This window comes from Mesoplodon densirostris, chromosome 4 (assembly GCF_025265405.1).
Source record: "Mesoplodon densirostris isolate mMesDen1 chromosome 4, mMesDen1 primary haplotype, whole genome shotgun sequence".
NCBI lineage: Eukaryota > Metazoa > Chordata > Mammalia > Artiodactyla > Ziphiidae > Mesoplodon > Mesoplodon densirostris.
The window spans coordinates 166987755-167009516 of NC_082664.1; the positions used below are offsets into that span (position 1 = coordinate 166987755).

The 21762-nt window shown below is 36.6% G+C and overlaps 1 protein-coding gene across 14 annotated transcripts in view; it reads left to right on the plus strand.

Moving 5' to 3' along the window:
* PARD3 (par-3 family cell polarity regulator) overlaps positions 1 to 21762 on the plus strand; it is a 634482-nt gene that overhangs the window by 345651 nt on the left and 267069 nt on the right. For all 14 annotated transcript variants that reach the window (XM_060097665.1, XM_060097670.1, XM_060097666.1 and 11 more), the window contains 5 exons: positions 7827 to 7952; positions 9096 to 9475; positions 13594 to 13733; positions 16364 to 16492; positions 18846 to 18884. In XM_060097665.1, the coding sequence (XP_059953648.1) occupies positions 7827 to 7952; positions 9096 to 9475; positions 13594 to 13733; positions 16364 to 16492; positions 18846 to 18884 (814 nt within the window). The remainder of the gene's footprint in view (positions 1 to 7826; positions 7953 to 9095; positions 9476 to 13593; positions 13734 to 16363; positions 16493 to 18845; positions 18885 to 21762) is intronic.

A 21762-nucleotide genomic window follows, 5' to 3' on the forward strand; every position in this document is an offset into this window, starting at 1 on the left:
ATGTTATGACGCAGTAGAACTTGATCTGTTCTTTAAAGGAAATATAGGACTTATGCTAGTGATGTTCTGGAAAGATAGTCTTTCTAGGAAGAGAACATGTGAAGGGAAGATGCTCCATACAAATTTGTGTGATTTGCTGAGAAATAATGAGTCAATGATTTGAAACTGAGTGTATTGGAAGATAACACTGGAGAGATGGTTAGAAAGCACTTTATGAATGGCCTCTGAGACTTCATTCAGTAAATAATAGAGAAATTGTTGAAGGTTCTCGAGAAATACCATTGTATTATTTTAAAAAATAACTATTATTCCTCTGCTTGGACTCGCAGTCTAACTTATAGTGAATATTCTTAATCTTTTCCCCTCTGGAAACACGAATGGCTAAAGCATATTATTCTTAATAAAGTGCAGCCTGCTTCTCCGTGCCTTTTCTGTAATGGACCTTTTCCCATTTATATACATTCTTTATTCTTAGCCCCGGTGGCCCTTGGAATTTTCTTTCACTGTGCTTTTTCTTATGCAAATAGTAATTGTATGTTTGTTTATTTTATTAAGCAAGTGTTTTGTTGTTGTTGTCTGTTTGTTTTTAAAGATCTGGTATCTCCTAGGCACCACTCTTGGTTCTAGGCAAACTCTCTGTAAAGGGTCAGATAGTTAATATTTTGGGCACTGTGGGCCACCGAGTTTCTGCTGCAAGTATTCAATTCTGTCATTGTAGCGTGAAAGCAGCCATAGACATGGATAACCCAACAAGCCTGGCTGTATTCCAAAAAAGCTTCATTTGCAAAAACACGTGGCAGGTCACATTTTGGCTCATGGCCTGTAATTTGCCAGCCCTGCTCTAGAGAAGCAGACAAATAAAAAATGCCTGCCATCATGGAGTTTACATTCTATTATTTTTCATATCTAAAATTCCTTCTTCTCTGTTTCCTATTCATATTGTTTTGGGGGCTAGAGTCCAGAATTTTATTTACACCTACTTGGTTGATGAGAAAGCCTCTTTATTGTAACCATATATTATTTCCCATCATTCCACCCTACTTATTCTAACAAATTCCCAGGAGGAGGGGAAATAGAAAAAAATCAACCACATTTAACATCCTCCAATGAGTAATAGGCACTCACAGATTTCTTCTTCCCAATATCTGATTGTCAACCATGAGACCTAAGGAAAAACCTAAAGTCTTTAATTAGGAAAACAGTCCTTGGTAAGAAGGAGTGTGTGTGTGTGGGTCTGCATGTTTTAAGCTTTCTGCTGCTGCTTCATGCTGCCAAATGCCTTACTTATTAATTGCTCTCAACTTTCTTTTTACAGATGTGCCATCGTTTGATTTGTCTGATTAATTTTGATTTGTATCCCAAATGATTTTTTTCAGCCATTTATCTTCAGTTTGATAGAGTATCAGGTGAAGGGGTCAACACCAAACCTTTCGATTGCCATATTGTTTCTTTTCATGACTTCTTTCCTGGACTTATTTTCTTACTTGTATTACTATCCATAAATTCTGCCACGTAAAGCTAAAAAAAGTCACATCCCTAAAAGAATATTTTAAATGTTTAGGTTTTGGAGTTGAAATAAAAGTGACCCTGTTGGAAAATATATATTCCTGTGATCAGATTAATATAGAAAAGGAGTGAAATATAAATGTTTGTTTTCTGTATTGTAGATGCACATATTGAATAATTTTCCTCTCAAATAAAAACTGAAGTGTTTGTAAAGTTTTTAACTATTCTGTATACAAGAGTAGTTAGCAAACATCTTTGGAAAGTCTTAAGAAAAAGCATACTCCTACTTAATTATTCAGTGAAAATCTGTGAACTTGGCTACTCTGATAATTATTTACCTGGGTTATAAATAATGTTAGTTATAACTCTTAGCTCATCTAACCTTTATTTTATTATCTTTTGCTCTATAACATCAAAAACAGACAGTTCATCTTTTTCCAGAATTTCCAGTTAGCTGTGCTGTCTTCCCTCTTTGTGGCAGTCAGTGACAGCCTGGACCACATGCTGAGTCTTCGTGTTATTGGCAGAGGGGTTGTTAGGAATCACCCATGTTTTGAGACCAGAGATGCCTGGGACAGAATCTGGCTCTGTCTTTTTAGGAAGTGTGGTCTGGACAAGTTAGCTTCACTTAGCCTCAGTCTTCACATCTGAGGGCTGGGACACTCCTCTGACTTCGTCTGGTTAAAATATGAAAATACATGTACTTATAAAATACATGTAAAATACCTTTAGTGAGGTACTTGGCAGTGGCAGCTAAGAAGAATGATATTTCACCTTCCACGTATGTTCCTGTGATGTGCTGTTAAAATTTCCTCCAAATTCTGGGAGTTCTGGTTGTCTAGGCAAGTGCTGATGAGTCTTTGTAACAGTGGAAAACGATCTCTTCTGTCATGAATGTGAGATGAGAATTTACTCTTATATCATAAGTTTGAGAATCCCAGTACACACTTATTTAGTTAGTTGGGTGTATTTGTTAATAAAGAATTACAGCCAATTTAAATTTCATGGAAACAACTCAGGTGTTAAGAGATTTATCCAAGGCTTGTATACTGTATTTCAGTTCACTGTAGAGTTTTAAAGTTGACTGTTCATTTTTAAAAGAATAAAAATGCACTTGAACTCTGTGTACTTGATTTTAATTTAAGTATTTTCCAAGAAACACAATTTAACTTTACTGAATCTGTAGCCTTTCGTCTGTAAGTCTTAGGATGTGCATTCTCAGTTGCAGACTTGCTTTGTTCTAATAAAGGGACACGCTAGATGCATTTGTTTTAGAGAGGAAAGTCGTATTTTACATTTAGATAAATCTTGCTTCTTTAAATGTAGTGGTACGATGCCTATCATTTCTGCACTAATCTAAAGGAATTCTCTACTTTTACTTTACCATTTTTGGGTCTACTTTATCTCATCCACTAAAGATTAAAAAAAAAATCAAGATGTTATATTAAGTTGGCATTCTGGCTGTGGTTCTGAGGGATAGAATATAGGTCATTGCCAGCCCGCTGTTTAGTACTCAGTGAGGTGAGAGGGTCTTGCTGATGCGAGCCCATTCTGCTCATGCCTTCTCTGCCTTCACTGTAGTTGTGGTGTTTATTCTATGTCAGATTTTATTAAGATGAATTATGATCATTTCCATACAGCTGGGTGGCAGTTGTGGGAGTTTACATTATCAAAGCAAAACTCAGACTTGCTCAGCCAATTTAGATGTCAATAAAACATTTGTTACTTATTTTCAGTTTTATCATTGGCTGTAATTTATACTTAGAATTGAAAATGTTAACATGTGTGACTGAGTTTGTTTTAATTAAGTGTATAATTAGGCTAATGAACCTTGTAAAAATGTAGTGGTGCAATCCTTAATATAATCTAAGCAGTTAAATTTCTAATTATGCATCCAAAATCATGTACAGAGATGCCGCCTTTCAATGGCTTGCTCTCTGGGGCTATATTCTTCTTCTTTGCCCTCTTTGGGGGTTAAGAAACATTGTACAAAAGCCATGATGAAAGACTGCCAAGAAACGTGTGTATTTACCTATTTTTTCTTTTAGGAAAGTTATTCAGAAGTGGGATTTGTTCATAGTGGGCATAGTATCTTTTTCCCTAAATTTTTGCAAAGGTAGAGGGACCAGGGAAGAGGAGTAGCTTTGGGGATGTTTCCGATTTACCAGAAGAAATCCACTCGTTCAGAAAGCTTCTTGCCAAGTCGGGTTCACATGAGATTCATGCAGGAGGTGAAGAGGTCTGTCCCCTGTACCCCTGAGCCCTGTAGCCGTGGCTTCACAGAGCCGCCCTCCCTGCGATGTTAATAATACACCTGCTCGTCCTCCTGTGCCAGCCAGCACAGCCAGGCTGGTGTTTCTGCCCCTGGACTGTTCCCCACAAGCAGAGCGTCCACCCCTCCCCCAACTCCTTTGCTCCTGCTCCCCTCTCTTCTATTTTTTTGCAGTGGCTGCTTCTTCTGATGGAAAGTGGTTGCCCTAGTAAGGAATTCTGGTACTAACTGCCGAGAAGAAAATCCATTGTCCACTCCAGTAGAGCGACATGCCAAAATGCTCTGACCTTTATAACCTTCAATTATTTTCTCTAATAAGAGTGTTATGGGAACCACAGCACCACTGGTACTCAATTCTTTATTCCTTTAGAAGGAATTCTAGTTGCTGGTTGAATTTGCAAAATAGATCCCTAAAATGTGTTTCTAATTGTGCTCTCCGAGTCGCCTTTCCCAGGGCGGTGGCGGGTGTGGAGACGTAACTGCTGGCACACACACGTTTTTCAGGAAGATGAAAGTCTCTGTTATTACTTCCCATTGATTTCCCTTCAGAGGACCCTCTTCATTCACAGTCTGGCTGTTATGTTATCAGTTCAGTTTTCCTGTAAAGCTTTTTTGATAGTTCATCCCCATTCCTTTTGTAATCACTTTCACCTAGTGAAGCAAATGAGATAATTTTGCAGATTGTACCATTTCCCTTTTAAATTAATCCATTCTTTTTGGAGAGGGTGATTCTAATAGTGTGGTCAAGTACTTAGAAATCAGCAGGCTACTAAGTTCTCCTTAATTCAGTCTGTTCCGTTGACTCCCTGATCACTTGCTGTGTCAGTCAGGGTGAAATTCTTCCCCTTCTCCTCCTCTACCCGTCCCCCCCAGCCCACCCCCATCAGCTCCTGAGCCTCTAGTGCTGAGAAAGAGGATTCTGAGGTTTTTGCAACTACTTTTACAACATTGGATTCTAAAACCTCATTTAATAAACGTCTGCAATATTTCATGTAAATGCGATAGCGTATTCGTTTTGTAACATTTTTGTAACAATTTTGTAACAATTTGTAACATTTTTACTGTATGTTAGGATTACTCATGCATTTGGCCATATATGAGGGCTTGTATAGAAAGACAAGTCATTCAGTGAATGAAGCATGTCAGGCCTTTTTACTGTGGATTATTATTGTAGAATGATTCCCATGTGGAAAAAAAGTAGATTTAAGAAAAGGAAAATGATTACCTAGATGAATATAAATCTATAGACCTATTCATCTGAAAAATATTAATGCCACTTGTAGAATTAAATTACAGATTTCCAAGTTATATTATTTAAATTGTCATAGATACTGAAAGGTTCTATTGGAGATAAATTTATAAATTTGAACAAATGACTGGTACTAGTTACCTGCTAAGTAATTTCCATTAAACATAGTCTCTCTCTCTCTATTTCTCTAAAAATATTCTGTGGACTATTTTGGGATACACAAAACATTTCAGAATACATAAAGGCATAATAATTTTCAGTCACTTTAGATCACAGAAATGTTGTAACCATATTGAGAAATCACTCACGATCTCACCAATTAAAAACTAATTAATTAACTGGAGTGACTCTTGGTAGGGCATATTTTTACTCAGGGGCTGAATACATGAACTTGAAAGAAGCCCTGTTGGTCTGCAGAGGCAGCTTTTAGCAACAGGTGTGGTACCAAGCTGTGGCTCTGTTAAGACTGCCCATGGGTGGCCAAGTCATCTTTGCCTTCCCCTGTGCTCTCACATGGCTGCTTGGATGGCGAAGTGGCCCAATGTCTTCTTCTGGTTCCACTATTACCAACAACTGTGATTTAATTTGATTTCTCTAATTATTTTGTCCCATTCAACAGAGTCATAGGTATATCTTAATGATGGGATGCTTTTGATAGAACACTTTGTTCAGTCGCCCATAGAGACAAGTGAACAGTAGGGAAGCTTGGGGAGATAGATTGTGGGCTTGGTGACATTTTAGCGGTCACTGAATTATTGGTGTGGCACATAAGAGATCACTTCCTGCCAAGTAGGAGCTCAGACAGTTAAGTTGCTCATGCGGCTGTGTCAGTGTACTTTTTCTTATCTTTGAGCTGAGAGAATTTTTATATTTATTTATCAATGGTTCCAATATATGGTGGCAAGTAACTAAAAATGACTTACGTCATATTTTTTTTCATTAGTCACCAAGCTTCTTAGACTCTACACTAGTAGGTGCTAATCCCCAAATAGTAACATGACAAAAGGCAATTTAAATGTTAGCTCCTCTTACTCTTATAGGTAGGTATGCTTAACCATAGTAAAACACCATGCCTCTTTATTATATTTAATAATAAAGATTAGAATGAAGTTAAGCAGTGACTCAGTAAATGTTTATGAAAGAAAGAAGGTTAAACTGCAAAATAACAAGCAAAAGAAAAAGGACCTTTGCTTTAATTCAGTTCATTTCAGCTCAGTCCTATATTTGGTATAAGTGACACCGTCATGAAAAAAAGGATCCAAATCTGGATTTTACTTCACTTATTCTATTTTGCAAAAAGCTTATTAGAAATAGGAGACTTGTTTGCTTCAGCTAAACTCAAGCACCCATTCATTCAGTTGTCATTTGTCAAGACCTTACTGCGAGCTGAGTGCTGGAGCATGTATTGCTGAGTCCCACCTTCCAGGAGCTGACAGTGCAACAGTAGAGATAAGGCGTGTGTACAAGTAACAGTAGCAGGGGAGCAAGATCAACAACAACAATTACTGGTTTAAAAGAAGGACGCTATCTATTGGAATATCTTCCTACTAGAAAGCATATGCAGGGTACTGCAAATTGGAAAATACAGATAGGCGACTGGAAATGATGGTGTCTTCAACTTTAATTTATTCAGGATTCTAAATGCTGGTTTCTTTTTTTTTTTTAATTTTTTGGCCGCATTGTGCGCGGTGTGGGATCTTAGTCCCCTGACCAGGGGTTGAACCCGAACCTTCTGCACTGGAAACACAGAGTCTTAACCACTGGACCGCCAGGGAAGTCCCTTAAATGCTAGTTTCTGTATGGGCACTTTTTTTTTTTTTGTCTCTAAATATTAGGATTATGAAAGAAAATGCAAGCTTGGGACAAGCCAAAAATAAGTTCATAAAAATTTTAACATGATCATAATACAGATTATATGCTAACTGTCAATTAAGTCAGAGCATCAGAACTAGGTGGAGATTCCTATTTCGTGTCAAGCTGTGTTCATATATAGTGTTTGTTATTTGTCCCAGGGTATAAAGAATGTCCATCCTGTCCATCAAGGAGTTAGTACTCTAGACCAAGTACATTTGTAATAATTTTTTTTTTTCTCCATCTTGGTCTCTAAAAGTTCATTTGGGCTTTTCTTTTGACTCGAAATTTAAGTACACATGGAGGGGTGAATGGTGACTGGCATTATTGGAACCTGTCGCTGGCTTTCTATTTTCTTCTGATGGGAATAATGGCAACAACTTACTTACTTTGGGGAGACCTAAGAAGTTTTGAAATTCAGAACATGAGGCATTACCAAATTCAGATGCCAAGAATGGAAACTCTTCTATTTTTGGAATCTTCCCAATTTTCCGTCTCATGTACAGGTTAGCCTCTCCTTGTTACCTTTCCTTTCATGGAAAGGTGGGGCTGCCATTAGCACTGTACCAGCTAGCTTAAAACAGAAAACTGCCAGAGCTGCTCGCAGCCCATGCTCATCCATGCTGCCCACTGCCACGGCCAGGAGCCATCAGGCCAGCTCTGCCGGGAGCATTTTTAAGCATAGAGAGAAGTGTACGATTTATTTCAGAAGCATAACACTGACACACCAGAAACGATTGCTCATATTTATTGAAAGGATCCCTTTCTACACACCATTTATACTGTTGTGATTTCTGTGTTGGTGTTATTTTTAAATGTCTGAAGAGCAATTTAACGCACCCCGTTATTAGGCAGTCTTTGTAAGTATAATCCCGCCATGAAAGCAGTAGGGCATTGTGCACGGTGGAAATATTACATGTGTAATGATTTGCATTCTTAATGTTCCAGAACCCTGGGGTTATTAGTAAAACGATTGGAGAAAGGTGGTAAAGCTGAACAAGAAAACCTTTTTCATGAGAATGATTGCATTGTCAGGATTAATGATGGCGACCTTCGAAATAGAAGATTTGAACAGTAAGTGTGTGCTGCTTCATTGCTGCTCTTTTCCTGCATCAGGCGTGACAGAGTGCGGGCGATTGGGGTACCTCAGACCATATGTCTGTGGTCTCTGCCTTCATGCTGGAGAGGAATATTTTCTGCCATTATCTAGCTTTTAAAAATTTCATCAAACTCCAGGTAATCGCTGTCATTAGACTATGTTTCTAAATGCCCTCTGACTGACGCAGCACTTCTTAAAATATCATGGGCCCAATTTAGGCTTTACGGCTTGGCCACTTCCTCGCCTTTTGGAAAATTCATCAGGTTGCTAGTTTTTATTATACTTTTAACTCCCACGTCCAACTTTGTAACATATAATGTGACAAATAGGAAGACAAAGCTCCTTGGACCTGCAGTGTCCACTCAGATTTTCCTTATCCTGACTCAAGCCCTTACTCCATTAAAAAGATAAAACTTGTCCAGTTCCTATAAAACAAGGCAAAAATGAGCAGAAATCATAAGGACTTGGTTAAAGACCTGACTAGGGATCCAGATAAGATGGAGTAGCTTCTTGGGCTGGTCTTGGAATAGCACTGTGACCAACAGCTCTTAACATTTTGAGTTATTGAAGCTGCATTGGCATTCCTGAGATTTTTGCGTGCACAAACTTGGATGAATTTTTCTGATAAATAATGGATAGTCACTTTCTAAAGTTTTCTAAGTATACTTATAAATATATTTCTTTAAAAACTCGACTGCTCCCCTTGTAAGGAAATACTTTATGATTTTTAAAAGTCGTATTGGATAATGTTGTAGAGAGAAGGTTATATTTAATTTCTCTTAATATTGAAATGATAATACCTGTTGTGCTTAAATTTAACTACAGTATGATTGAATGATTTACAGTGGAGGGCATACCAAAATACTGGTATTTTGCCTGTAGTTGTACATAACTTTGTCATTTTTATCTAGAGAATGAGAAATTTATATCTGGAGACACAGCCCTGCTGCTCTCAGAGCTTGCAAACCCGATTGATAAATGGGTTATGAGAATTTTGTTTTCAGTTTCAACAAAGTCTGTCCGTCCTTGGTGCTTAATGAGTATACTTAATTAAGCTCGTAACATCTTCGAGTCTGCCAGTCTTCACTTGCTAACTTTCCATTCCTTCTCAAACCCAGAGCACAACATATGTTTCGCCAAGCCATGCGGACATCCATCATTTGGTTCCATGTGGTTCCTGCAGCAAATAAAGAGCAGTACGAACAACTGTCCCAAAGCGAGAGGAACAATTACTATTCGAGCCGCTTCAGCCCCGACAGCCAGCATGTGGATCACAGGAGTGTGAACAGTGCAGGGCCGCAGGCTCTGCCGAGGGTGCCCCGGCCGAACCCCCTGCCCGAGCACGCGGACCCTCACCCCCGACTCCTACCTCAGAGCGCACAGCCCTCGGGAAAGCCGCCCACTGCTCCGGGCCCAGCCATACACCACGTGTTCAGTCCCAGCAGTGGTTACAACACCAAAAAAGTAGGCAAGAAGCTTAACATCCAGCTTAAGAAAGGTATGACCTGCCTTCCAGTTTTTCACGGAACTTATTTTCAAAATCAACCAACTAACCCAAAGCATCCTAAGTCTTATCTCATTATTAAGAACTGATACATCTTTTTAAAAAAGCATTTACAGCTGTATATTTTTTTAATGCTTTTCAGATTCACTTTGCTGTATAAAAATTAACACGTAGAAGATCAGAGGATAGGCCTTAAACGTTACGTTTCTATGAAAAAAGTAACAGCTACGACTGCCGTAAAATTTTTGACACCGAAGGAAGTGGGTTTCAGGATGTTACCATCAAACCCTAAGCAACAGGGAGGCTCTGACTGTTTTGAGTGCCCCACTTGATGTCCACATACAGCCCCCCTAGAGGACGTTAGAAGTCCTTCCTCCAATTCAGCCCGTCCTTTGGTGACGGGAAGGGATTGACTCCTTGGAAGCTGTTAGTGGTTCCTGGTGAAATGCTGAGAAGCAAGGCCACTGGCCCCTTGTCTCCTGCTCTTCCAGAATATCGCATTCTTCCCTTCCTCAAGGTGACAAGGGGAATCGGAATGGGCCTTGCTAATACTTTATTACCTTTGCCTTACATCAGTGTGTTTATTTAAGGATCCCCCGCCCTTAGATGGTGCATCCTTGTGTACAGGAGGCGTTCATTTCTGTGCTGGCCTCCCTGATGACTCAGATCAGGCTCCTAGGCTTGACTTTTCTCATTCCCAGTCACCGTCCCCTCCAGGCACTGAGATATACTTTTGCTATTAATCATCCCTTTTAGCTGAGCATTTTTATATATTTTTAAATCATGTCCTTCAAATTGGTGTCATTATAAAGAATATTTCTCCTTTTATGAGCTCAACCAACTCCTACAGTTAGTTGGAAATGAACCCAAGAGAGGCTGAGCGACTTCCTCAAGTCATGTGGCCACCAGCAGCAGATTCTTACTGGAACCTTTTCCGTGTCCTGACATTGAGACTGTTCTTCTTTCCATTCGGGGTAGAGTTTACAACTCTGTCAACTCTGAGATTCCTATTTCCTTTCTAAGTCATACTCTTTCATTGAACTTTATGTGAACCACAAATGCCTTCTTTCTGGTTACTGGCTTTTTAAGCTCCAAATACTTGGTTGACCTGATCAGGAATTGACAACCTCACTCCACTTTTGAAACCTCTTACAGATATAGAATCACATCAGCTTAAACCCCTTTTAACCCTGTTGATGCATAAGTGAGAGGAATATCAGATTCTCTTTCTTCCTTTGTCTACACTCAAATGAAAGGACGTGGTTTTTAAGCAAAAGCATATCAAGAAACACAAAGAGGGCTTCCCTGGTGGCGCAGTGGTTGAGAGCCCGCCTGTCGATGCAGGGGACATGGGTTCGTGCCCTGGTCCGGGAAGATCCCACATGCTGCGGAGCGGCTAGGCCCGTGAGCCATGGCCACTGAGCCTGCGTGTCCGAAGCCTGTGCTCCGCAATGGGAGAGGCCATAATGGTGAGAGGCCTGCGTACCGCAAATAAAGAAAGAAAGAAAGAAAGAAAAAGAAAGAAAGAAAGAAACAGAGAGTTGTATAAAACATAAAATTCTGCTTGGGATCTTTCAAAAAAGGAAGACTATTTTCCATTCTCATAAAGATTTTAGTTCATAAATATCTTTGCCTTTTTACTCTGATATAGGCATATTCATTGTTTAATTACAGTTTTCCATACAATTATTATATGTTAACACCTTATGATATAATATGAACTTTTTAAATGAAGTGAAATTTTATTTGCCATTAAAAGAATCACTCTTTTGAATACAGAAATCAATAGTTTTATTTTGGTAGCATTTAAAAATATATGATTATATGTTACAGAAGTTAATTTAGAAAGATTATGCTCAATCAACATAAAAATAGAAATAATAGTTTTCTTTTAAACATTTTCCAGACCTTGAGTTATATAACTGATACAGAGCATCATAGATCTGGCCTGATTTTAACTTATTAACTATGAGAATGTATGGCAAAAGGTGGAAACTGCCTGTGCATTCTGCCAGTACTTACAAATATAAAAAAATAATGTTCACTATAAATAAAAGTGACAAAGAATGCTCATTGTCTGTGATTAGTACTAAATACAGATGTTTTAACGATTGTATGATGTTGAACAAGTTTTCATTGTAGTTAACAGGCAATGTTTTTACCAGTTATAATTGTTACATTTAACATTTTTTAATGAAGTACATCAAAAATGTAGGGTTTGTCAGTGTTAAACTTTAAATTCAGTTCAAAGTGAACTGACGATTTGAATGACAGAAGCTCTTCATAAACTGAGGTCAAAGCTAAGTACTAAGAAAGCCTTTGTTATAATGATTCTTTGGCATAATTTTGGAACTATGTCATATAATATGTCAAAATAGAAGAGCCCCTATGTACCTACTTCCGTAATTATGATTTCTTAATATTTATTGTCACTTTGGCATTCTCAAATACCCTGCTCTTTTGTAGAAATTAGCTTTTTAATAAAGTCAGAGGAGAAGGTCAGTGATCTATTTCAGTCAGTGCAAAATGTTTTGTTGGCTTTGCTAAATGAAAATTGATATCTGTTTATCTTTCTTTGAAAGGTCATTGCCTGAACTTTTGGCGTACAGATTTAGGGGTTATTGCTGATATTTTAATAGTGTTTTGTTTCATATAACAATCAGTCCTTGTAGTTCATAGAAATTAATATTGCAAAAGGAGAATAATTTAGAATTCTTCCTTAATAAATGTTATTGCAAGTCATTAGAGTTTTATGAAAGCACAGAAACATATGGAAATGTCCCAGCAGAGTAATTAGGAAAATTTCATATAGACAATATGCCATTCAGGCCTTCACAGAAGACTTAAGAAATTAACAGCCCAGGCACATTAAAGTGATTTCAGACTTGAAGTAAATGAATGTTTTGTTTGAATTTGAGAATATTTACAGTAGGTTTTTGTTACATGTACTGTGTTTTCATCATTTCTACTTTGTTTCTTCTTTAACCCACATTTTTATTCATGTTTATTTGCCCATATTTGTTTACTTAGAGATTCATACCCTGACTTATAGTTTTTTAGCGAGTGCTGCATCACATTAATGAATTCTTCTGTAGATTTTTCACCTTTACATATCTCTTTATTCTTCCTTTATTGAGCAAGTATTTGTCCTCAGATCATTTTAATTGGAATGGAACCTAATATAGTTTTTAAAAGCTCTGGTAGAAATGAATCATTATTGGAAGCGTTATAAAAATTCTGTTGATTCATTAGAAATTTATCATTATCTTCACATTTTTTCTTGGCTTGTTCTGGCTCCCTGCATGTTGGTTTCAGTGACTTAACCCTTTTCACTGTATTGAGCTTATAAGGGTCCCTGTCGAGAAAGCTGCCAAAGAGCCTGGAATTGAAATTATACACTAGCACAGTAAAGTACAAATGCCTCATTAGTTTCAGTACCTTTAAACATCATATGGTGATCCTCAGATTTGGTAGCTATGATCTCAGATGGGTAATTTGCCTTATTTTTTTTTTTTGAGAAATATAAACGGTAGGATTTAGGTGAACTAGAGGAGAACTAGGCAAAGATAATACGGTTCATCCTGTCAGTTTGGGGAGGTTCTTTTATCTGTATCTAGAAACATTTCTCATTTCACTATTTCTTTTCCATCTCCCTGGACTTGTTCTCTTCCTTTTCTTTACTGCTTACCCTTCAAATCTGGATACCATTATTGCACAGTAATACTTGATACTTGAGATACTGTGGGTTTTAACAGAAGGTTTTTTTGTGGGTTTTTTTTGCATAGAGAAATTGTTTATTTTCATAATCAAATATTTAGACAAATTAAAAAACTTTCAGCAGGCATATTTGTATATTATTTTCATCTGACTAGGTTCCCGTTTTTTCTTAGACTAATGAATTTTGATATATATACCATTTAAACCTTCCATAATTCAGTCTATGTTGAAAAATCTTACAAGTCTTAAAGTATTAAATGTGTAGGTCAGTGTGAAAGTTACAAAATATCAAGTTGAGGTAGAGAATAATAACAAATCCTTCATGTATGATATACTTGTGAAATTCAAGATATCTCATTTTGTTTACCTCTCTTTTTTTTCTGTTATATATTCAGGTACAGAAGGTTTGGGATTCAGCATCACTTCCCGGGATGTGACAATAGGTGGCTCAGCTCCAATTTATGTGAAAAACATCCTCCCACGAGGGGCTGCCATCCAAGATGGCCGACTGAAGGCGGGAGATAGACTCATAGAGGTGAGTGGCTTCAGATGTTCCATAATTCTTGAAAAGTTCCATTTTCAAGGGTCAGAGTCTTTTTAACATTTTCATAAAATATGAAATTAAATTATATATTTTAGCAGAAGTATGCATCCTAAAACATAGTATTTCTGCTTCACTTTTACATTTCTCCGTGTTATTTGATGAGAAATGTCTTTTCATTTAGTTTACTCATAAATTTTTAGTTACTTGGACATTTGGTTTATGAGATAACATAACATTTGTCATTATGTAAGTACAGTGTCTGTTAGGTTATATTTCTGGATGACTTTAAATTTATGTCTGGCAGTATAGAAATGTTATCTCCTCTGGAATCAGAGCAGAGACAAATGAAGTAAATGAAAACAGTGTGTCTTGATGAGAAGAACAAGGAAATTTGGAAATGTCAGCGTGGAGAATGAATTGAGACATAAAAATCAAATGTCAGGAAAAAAAAGAAATAGTTTTTCAAAATTTCCTTTCTGTACCTCATGGGTTTCATTCGGTTCATTGGTCTTTGAAGCTATCTTTGACATACATAAAGATACATAATTTCTTATATATGAAGTTTGTGTGAATGTTGTGCATGTAGAAATAAAGGGGAGAAAGATGGAGAAAGAGGATACTTTGTTAGTGGTTTTTCTAGTGTTTTCTTTAGAAAACATAGTCTATATTTTTAGCGGCAGGCACTGTGTTTCATAATTATTAACTAGCATTTAAGTACTAGTGTTAAATATATTGAATGGATAAACAACAAGGTCCTCCTGTACAGCACAGAGAACTATATTCAGTATCCCATGGTAAACCATAACAGAAAAGAATATTTAAACAAAGAATGTATGTGTATGTATAACTGAATTATTTGGCTGTACAGCAGAAATTTACACAGCATTGTAAATCAACTATACTTAAATTAAGAAAAAGAAACAAGTACTAATGTTAAAGTAAATTTTTATGACATTATCCTTTTTTCTTAACTTGTCGTTTCATATGTAGTTTTGAACTCTCCAGCTCCAGCTCTTATTCTAAAGATTTCTTGAAAAGTAATGGAGCAAAGGAATAACTTCCAGATTTTTTCCTGTGTCTACATTTTGGGCCTAGATTCCTTCAGTCTTCCTCTTTCCTCTTTGTCTTGTTTGCATGACACCATGTTTTAAAGGGAGAGTGATAAAGGCCCAGTAAAAGGGAAGGTTTAAGTACACATTGTGTGTAGGGTATTGTTTCCAGAAAGGGCCTCTTGTCCTCGGGCTGTAAGTGGGGTACGCTTAGTTCCCGTTTGTAGTTGTAGCTTGTTTCATTTAGGAAATGTATCAGCTTATGTTTGCCTCTAAATCATAAAAAAGTCTGTCCTCTTCCTCCCCCTCTCTCCCTGCAGGGCCCCCGCCCTTCTTCCTTGCTAAAGGTAATCGCTTTGTTTTTGTGTCTCCCTTTCATCATGTAATTACTTTACTTGTGACACATTACAGAGGCTTTTGCTTTTCTTTTTGAGGAATGGAAGGGTCTGCGATCTGTATCTCTTCAGAATTAGGCTTTATCTTCTGTAACTCTCAGGCGTATTTTAAACCTACCTCTCTAGTATCCTTGGTTGTATTTCTACAATATCAGCAGTTCTGTGGGCAAAAAGTTTTTCTGAGTATCTGGATATTTGCAAGCCTATATTTAAATCAAGTATCAAGTGACTAATTTTTAAAAATTATCTAGAAAAGTTCTGCTTTCTTTGAACCTATTATTACTGACCTATTTCCTACAATCCCTTGATAGTAATGCATTGAGCTATATAAGAAGGTTTTCAGTGGGGGAAAGGTTCCAGAACATTAAAGCTACAGGAAAGTTTTGATATTACAATTTAAATGATATATTTAATTGCCTTAGACAAATGCTATTTCTGTCTAAAGAGAGTAATATAGAATACTTTGAAAAAGAAATTTCCTCTCTCATTTCTGTTAAATGTGTAGTGCTTGCTGATCATATTCTACTTTCTACAAAAAATGATGAGATTCCCCAGGAAGTGGTATTTTCAAATCTCTTTTTTTTTTTACTGGTAAAATTTTTTTTCTTAAAACATTGAAAAATCTTGAAGTGAAATACTGCAAGCCCTCCAAAAATATTATTTAGTAGAGATTCTTCTTCAGTGTTTGCTTTTTAGGGATTAAAAAGTTATCATCCTAATTTTCTGTAAAATTTCAGTGAAAGCTAAAATGTTTTTACCAAAATATTCTTAGTGTGTTTTTACTGTCTTCTGCAAGGGTGGCATCTTCTTATTTTGGTGTAAGGAAATCTGTGATGCACAAGGGCATCAAGATATCCCAGTTCAAAGCCAGGAAGTATTGTGTTAACTTGGCATTGTAGATATAGTTGTATCTCTGATTACTTGTTAATGCACTAGTGGCTGTGCTTTTGGTTTATGGATAAGACCCGAAGGATTGACTGCTTCCTGCCTCACTTCTAGGTAACTGGTCTGTATTTCTTTATTAGCCCCAGCAGCCTGGTGGTTATCAGATCAGGGCAGAATGTACCACGCAATGAACCATGTTCCACGGCAGACATGATCAGTTCTAGAATGTGTGTCTCGTCTCTTGTTATCTGTTTGCCCAGTATTGCAGCTGAAAACTTTTTGTCTGTTTTAGGTAAATGGAGTTGATCTAGCAGGCAAATCCCAGGAGGAAGTTGTTTCCCTGTTGAGAAGCACCAAGATGGAAGGGACCGTGAGCCTTCTGGTCTTTCGCCAAGAAGATGCCTTCCACCCAAGGGAACTGGTGTGTAAATTCAGAGCAGATGAAAGGTTTCTGATGCACATGAGGCAGGGATCTGGGCTAGCGACCTGCTGGCCAGTGTTTATTAAGAGATTTGCCAAGCAGTTTCTATATTTTATATATCTTTTAGCCTTAGCATAATACAAGCATTCCTTCCTCATATTTCTTCTGTTTTGGAAACAGATATCCACAATGTTGAGTGCAAGAGTGTTTGAAAATCAGATTGCAGGGATATTTTCTAGGACAGCAAATGTTTATTACTGAATGCTTTTAGATGGACTGATTGAATACAGAGACGTCGATTATTCCATAACTGTCACTTCAAAGGCTGTTGTTGAAAGCTTGCCATCTTCTCCACTACATATGACAAATTTTCATATTTCAAGTTTTCATGGTACGTGTAGCTAAGCCAAATAAAGATGCTTGCTTACTGTTGTATGAAAAAGAGGACCTTAATTAAATACTCTTATTGAAAGTAAAAAGACCTGAGTTGCAATAAGCCCCAGGGCCATTAATTCCTAACATAGACATTATTTAGAATGACATAAATGAAATGAAAAGGCATTTGTTTGCAAACTATTTATTTCACTTTTTATACATATGTCAGTGCATCTAAATATTAGATAGGGGTATTTACATAGTCTTTGTGTGAATGAAATCTGTATATTAAATTGACATAGTTCTTAATGTTTTTCTGCAAAAAGTGGTAGGTTTCATTTATGTGTAGAAATAATATAATTGGAGGAATCACCTTTATCTTTTGTTTTGATGTGGTAGGAAAATTGTTTTACTTCAAGTACAAGTGGTATTTTAAATATTTCAAAACAGATTCTAGTTGGGTCATTTTAGGACATTTGACCTGTCTTTCAGATAGCTTTTAGCTTTATCTAAACAATAATGAATCCGTATATACTAGAGTGGTTTTAGGGACGCAGTAGGTTTTAGGGACGCAGTTCCCAAATTTGTCCGATTGCCCTAATTCTCTTACGCTAATCCTTCAAGTATGGATGTGTCATGGTTAATAAAAATTTCCTTTTATTATAAAACAGATAAATTTTAGTCTTGGGACTATCCCATCTCTTGGTTACACACACACTGACAATTTACTATGATTTCATGGAAATTTCAGATTGTGATAGGGCTGAAAACTGAACACTTGTGTTTTAAGTAGATTTTGAGAAATGATGAAAACTTCTTTATTTCTATTTAGAAATGTTTAATGCATTATTTCTCAATTTAAATTCGGTTTTCCATTTTCCCCCCACTGTTATCCAATTCTGTGCTTTACATGCCACCTGATCCTAAATCTGGAGTTGTCTCTATTAAATTGTAAATGAGCAGTTAAAAAAAATTTAAAAAGACACGAAGCTTTAGATGTGATGAAGCTTTAGTCCTTCCTCAGTGTGTCTGAGCCTGGGTGATAGTTGGCATTATTAGGTTGCCAAAGCTTAAACACTGCTCTTACAGCCGTTCCCAAGCTAGTGCCAGCACAGACCAGCTTAAGGTTATTCCGGTTCTTCTGGTCCAATTTTGATCTTCCAGGCTTCTGTTTTCCCCTTCTGCTGCCTCCTTTTTTTTTTTTTTTCTTGGTTATTTAATTTATTGCTTGTGAGCTTTTCATTAAGGAGCGAGCCAGTAGGCCGTCAGTTTATTCACGTTGCAGCTGCTATTCAAGGTTTAAAAGAAAGAAAATTCTGAAAACTTAAAGGAGTGCATTGAAAATGATCTTTCAATCCAATTAACAGAGCTCTTTTCCTCTGTTTGGGGTGTCTGTGTTTAAATTCTGTGTCTAAAACAAAATACTTTTATCAATAGGTGCCCTTTTTTTTTTTATAAGTCAACCTTGTAACTATCTGTTAATTAAAACTCTATAATACATGAAAAAAATCACATTTATAACCTGTGTAATATTGTAAAGTATAATGCTTGTGATTCAGACTGTTATTATCTGGTCTAGCTATCAAATGACAATATACCTTATAATTTAGACTTAGTTGGGAAAATGAGAAAACAAAATTAGAAACAGTGCCAGGAATAGAAAAGCAATTTCGTGAGATTTGTTTTCCTCCCAATAATAAATTCATGATATACTGTGAATAAGCAAGTAAAAATTTACATCTAGAACAATTTTTTTAAACAACCCCGCCCACACACATACACACACATAAGATAATATAACCACATCAGTGAAAGTTTGCAAGACAGAATAATATATCAGCCATAATATAATCACCCTCTATATATTTTGTAGATTTTAAGAACAAACAATTTTTCCTTGAGAGTAAAGCTTTGTGTCCCTGTGTGTTAAAGATGGCTTTGGTCAGTCTGTATTTATGTTTTTCTTCAATTCTTCTAGAATGCAGAGCCAAGCCAGATGCAGATTCCAAAAGAAACGGTAAGAGCTTTGTCTTTTGCAGGGTGCAGAGATGTTGGAAAGATAAATTGAACTAACTTCTTACTAATTAATTATGAAGTTATTTGTCCTCTCTTTTCTTGGCTCATAATAGATCCTAATATACAAAGATTTATTAAATCCCAAAGTGGTCTTACCTTAAGTGACTTATTGCTACTACCCCAAATGAAGAATATTTTGTGATTATTTTTGATCAGATAGGGATAAAAAAGAGACATTAAAGACTTTCCTATTCACCTGCATATTAAGAGGGAGCAAAATTGGTGAGCTTCGTAGTTTAACATCTGTCTGTCTATCTAGCTATCTATATATAGACTTCATGAGTTGTGAAGTGCTATAAGTGGCTACAAAAATGAAAAAATGAAAAAAGAAAACAATTCAGGCATAGAAAAAATAGGGAGGGCTAAAAGTACAATAAAAATGTATCATAGGGGCCTCCCTGGTGGCGCAGTGGTTGAGAGTCCGCCTGCCGATGCAGGGGATACGGGTTCGTGCCCCGGTCTGGGAGGATCCCATATGCCGCGGAGCGGCTGGGCCCGTGAGCCATGGCCGCTGGGCCTGCGCATCCGGAGCCTGTGCTCCGCAACGGGAGAGGCCACAACAGTGAGAGGCCCACATAACGCAAAAAGGAAAAAAAAAAAAAAAATGTATCATAAACATGAAAAATAAAATATCAGCAATTAGACTAAACATATTATCACAATAATTTATATTTAATGTTATTTATTATCAGTTATTATAGTGTATTTTAAGGGGCTAATTCTCCTAACCGAAGTAAGTTTTCACAGCTTAGATTAAAAAGCAAAAAATAGGTGTTTAGAAGATAAATCCTAATACAGGCTGAAAACAAAGGAATAAGTTGAGTACTAACAGGTGGTACTAACATAATGAAAGTAAGGATTGCCATATCAGTCTCTGAACTTACCTTCTTTTTTGTGTGGGTGCATTGCATGGGGAAAAAAGAGAGGGTGTTTTATATTGACACATGATATCATCCAGTAGAAATTCCAACAGTCAGGATCTTTTATATATTAAACAGCACAGCACAAACACATGTCATTCCCAAACCTTTGTGAGTAAAATGAAAATTTAGCAAAACCATACCCATGGTGGGTGATGCTAATACATGTTTTTCCAAAATTTAGCATGTTAGTCAGATAAAGTAAGAATATGAAGAAATTGAATAACATAATTAACACTAATAATAGCATTACATAATTTAATTTTTCTTGACACATTCATAACCAGACAACTTTGAACCTAATAAACAAACAAAATGTTATTTTCAAATATTCCATCATTACAAAAATGGATGAATAATCAGACCTCAGAGGAAAATCGGTAAACAACCTTGAGAACATTACACATTCATAAGTACAGGTTGTAGGAAATTCACAGCCTTCATTTTTTACCCATTAAATCAATAGGTCTGTGATAGTTAATCAGAATCACAATAGTATGTGTGTGTGTGTGTGTGTGTGTGTGTGTGTGTGTGTGTGTGTGTGTGTGGTGTGATGGCGGGTATGTTGAGAGGTGAGGGGAAATTGGACAAGTTGATTCTGAAGAGTCAAGTGGGGCACAAGAATGATTTATTTTAAAAGACAATAATGATAGCAAAAATGTACTTTAAAGCTAAAATACTTAAAATAGCACGATATTGTTATAGGAACAGACAAGTAGATCATTGAAACACATTGATGATGTAAGCAGTCCCAGTGTTTACGTGTGTGTGCATGTTTGTTAAAGGAGACATTTCAAAATAGCGGTAAAGAGTGGTTTGTTTAGTGTTTAGAACAATTGGCCATTCACTTTAAAAAGTTAGATTCCTTTTTCTCACCATACACCAAAATAAATCCCAGTTAATTATGAAATTAAACCTAAAAACATACCAAAAAGTATTGAGAAAATATGTGAAAAATTTCTCTGTTAACTTTGGAAAGTAAATGCTTGTCCCAGCATGACAAAGCCAAATGTCCTAAGAGAGTAGATTGATAGATTTGTTTACATATATTAAAAACCTTTCAGAGCAATAACCACACCATGCAAGAGTTGCAAGATAAATGCTAAGGGCATTTTGCAACGTGATCCTTGGATGAAGAACCACTCTTTGGTGTTTGGAATCTTATCATAGAACTTTTTTGGAAAAGCAAATGATTTCACACATAAACTATATCTGTTTATGCCTAAGATGATCTGAGATGGAAAATGATGATATAAGCAGTAAAGATAGGTGTGTTCTTTCAAAACATTTAGTCAGTCCTTGTGAGGAGACTGAGGATTAGCTCTGAAGTTTTCAATCGCTAACGGGAAGAAGCAGCTTTGGCTTTAAATGTGGTATTCCGTTGAGAATGTCTAGGTTTGTTCTACTCCACTCCTCACCCACAAGCTTTTTGTGTTCTTGATAGCATGCCAGAGCAAATGACAGTTCAGTCACCTTAACAAAAGAGGTGATATATGTGTATGTGTGTCTGACTTGCAATTACAAATGGGAATTTTTTTCTGATAAGGGTTTTCCAAGCTAAGTTAAAGAAAGTACAGTTTTTTTGTTTGTTTGTTTTTGTTTTTGTCTAAATGTTTTCTTTTCAGTTTCTTGTTCTTTCTTTTCTCTCTCACATCTGGGCCTCTCTTTCTGCTCCTGCTAGGTGATACCATTTTGGGCTGTTAAAGGCTTCATGTTAAAATTATAATTAAAAATTGAATTCCAGGATCTCTGCGTCTCTCTGTCTTTTGGTGGCAAATCATTAAATTTATTCAAGTCACAAAATTCTCTGATATTACTTAAGCTTTCCATGATTGTAAGCACTTTGAGAATGGAATGTCCTCAAGCTCAATTAGTTTGTTTGTTAGTTGATTATCACAA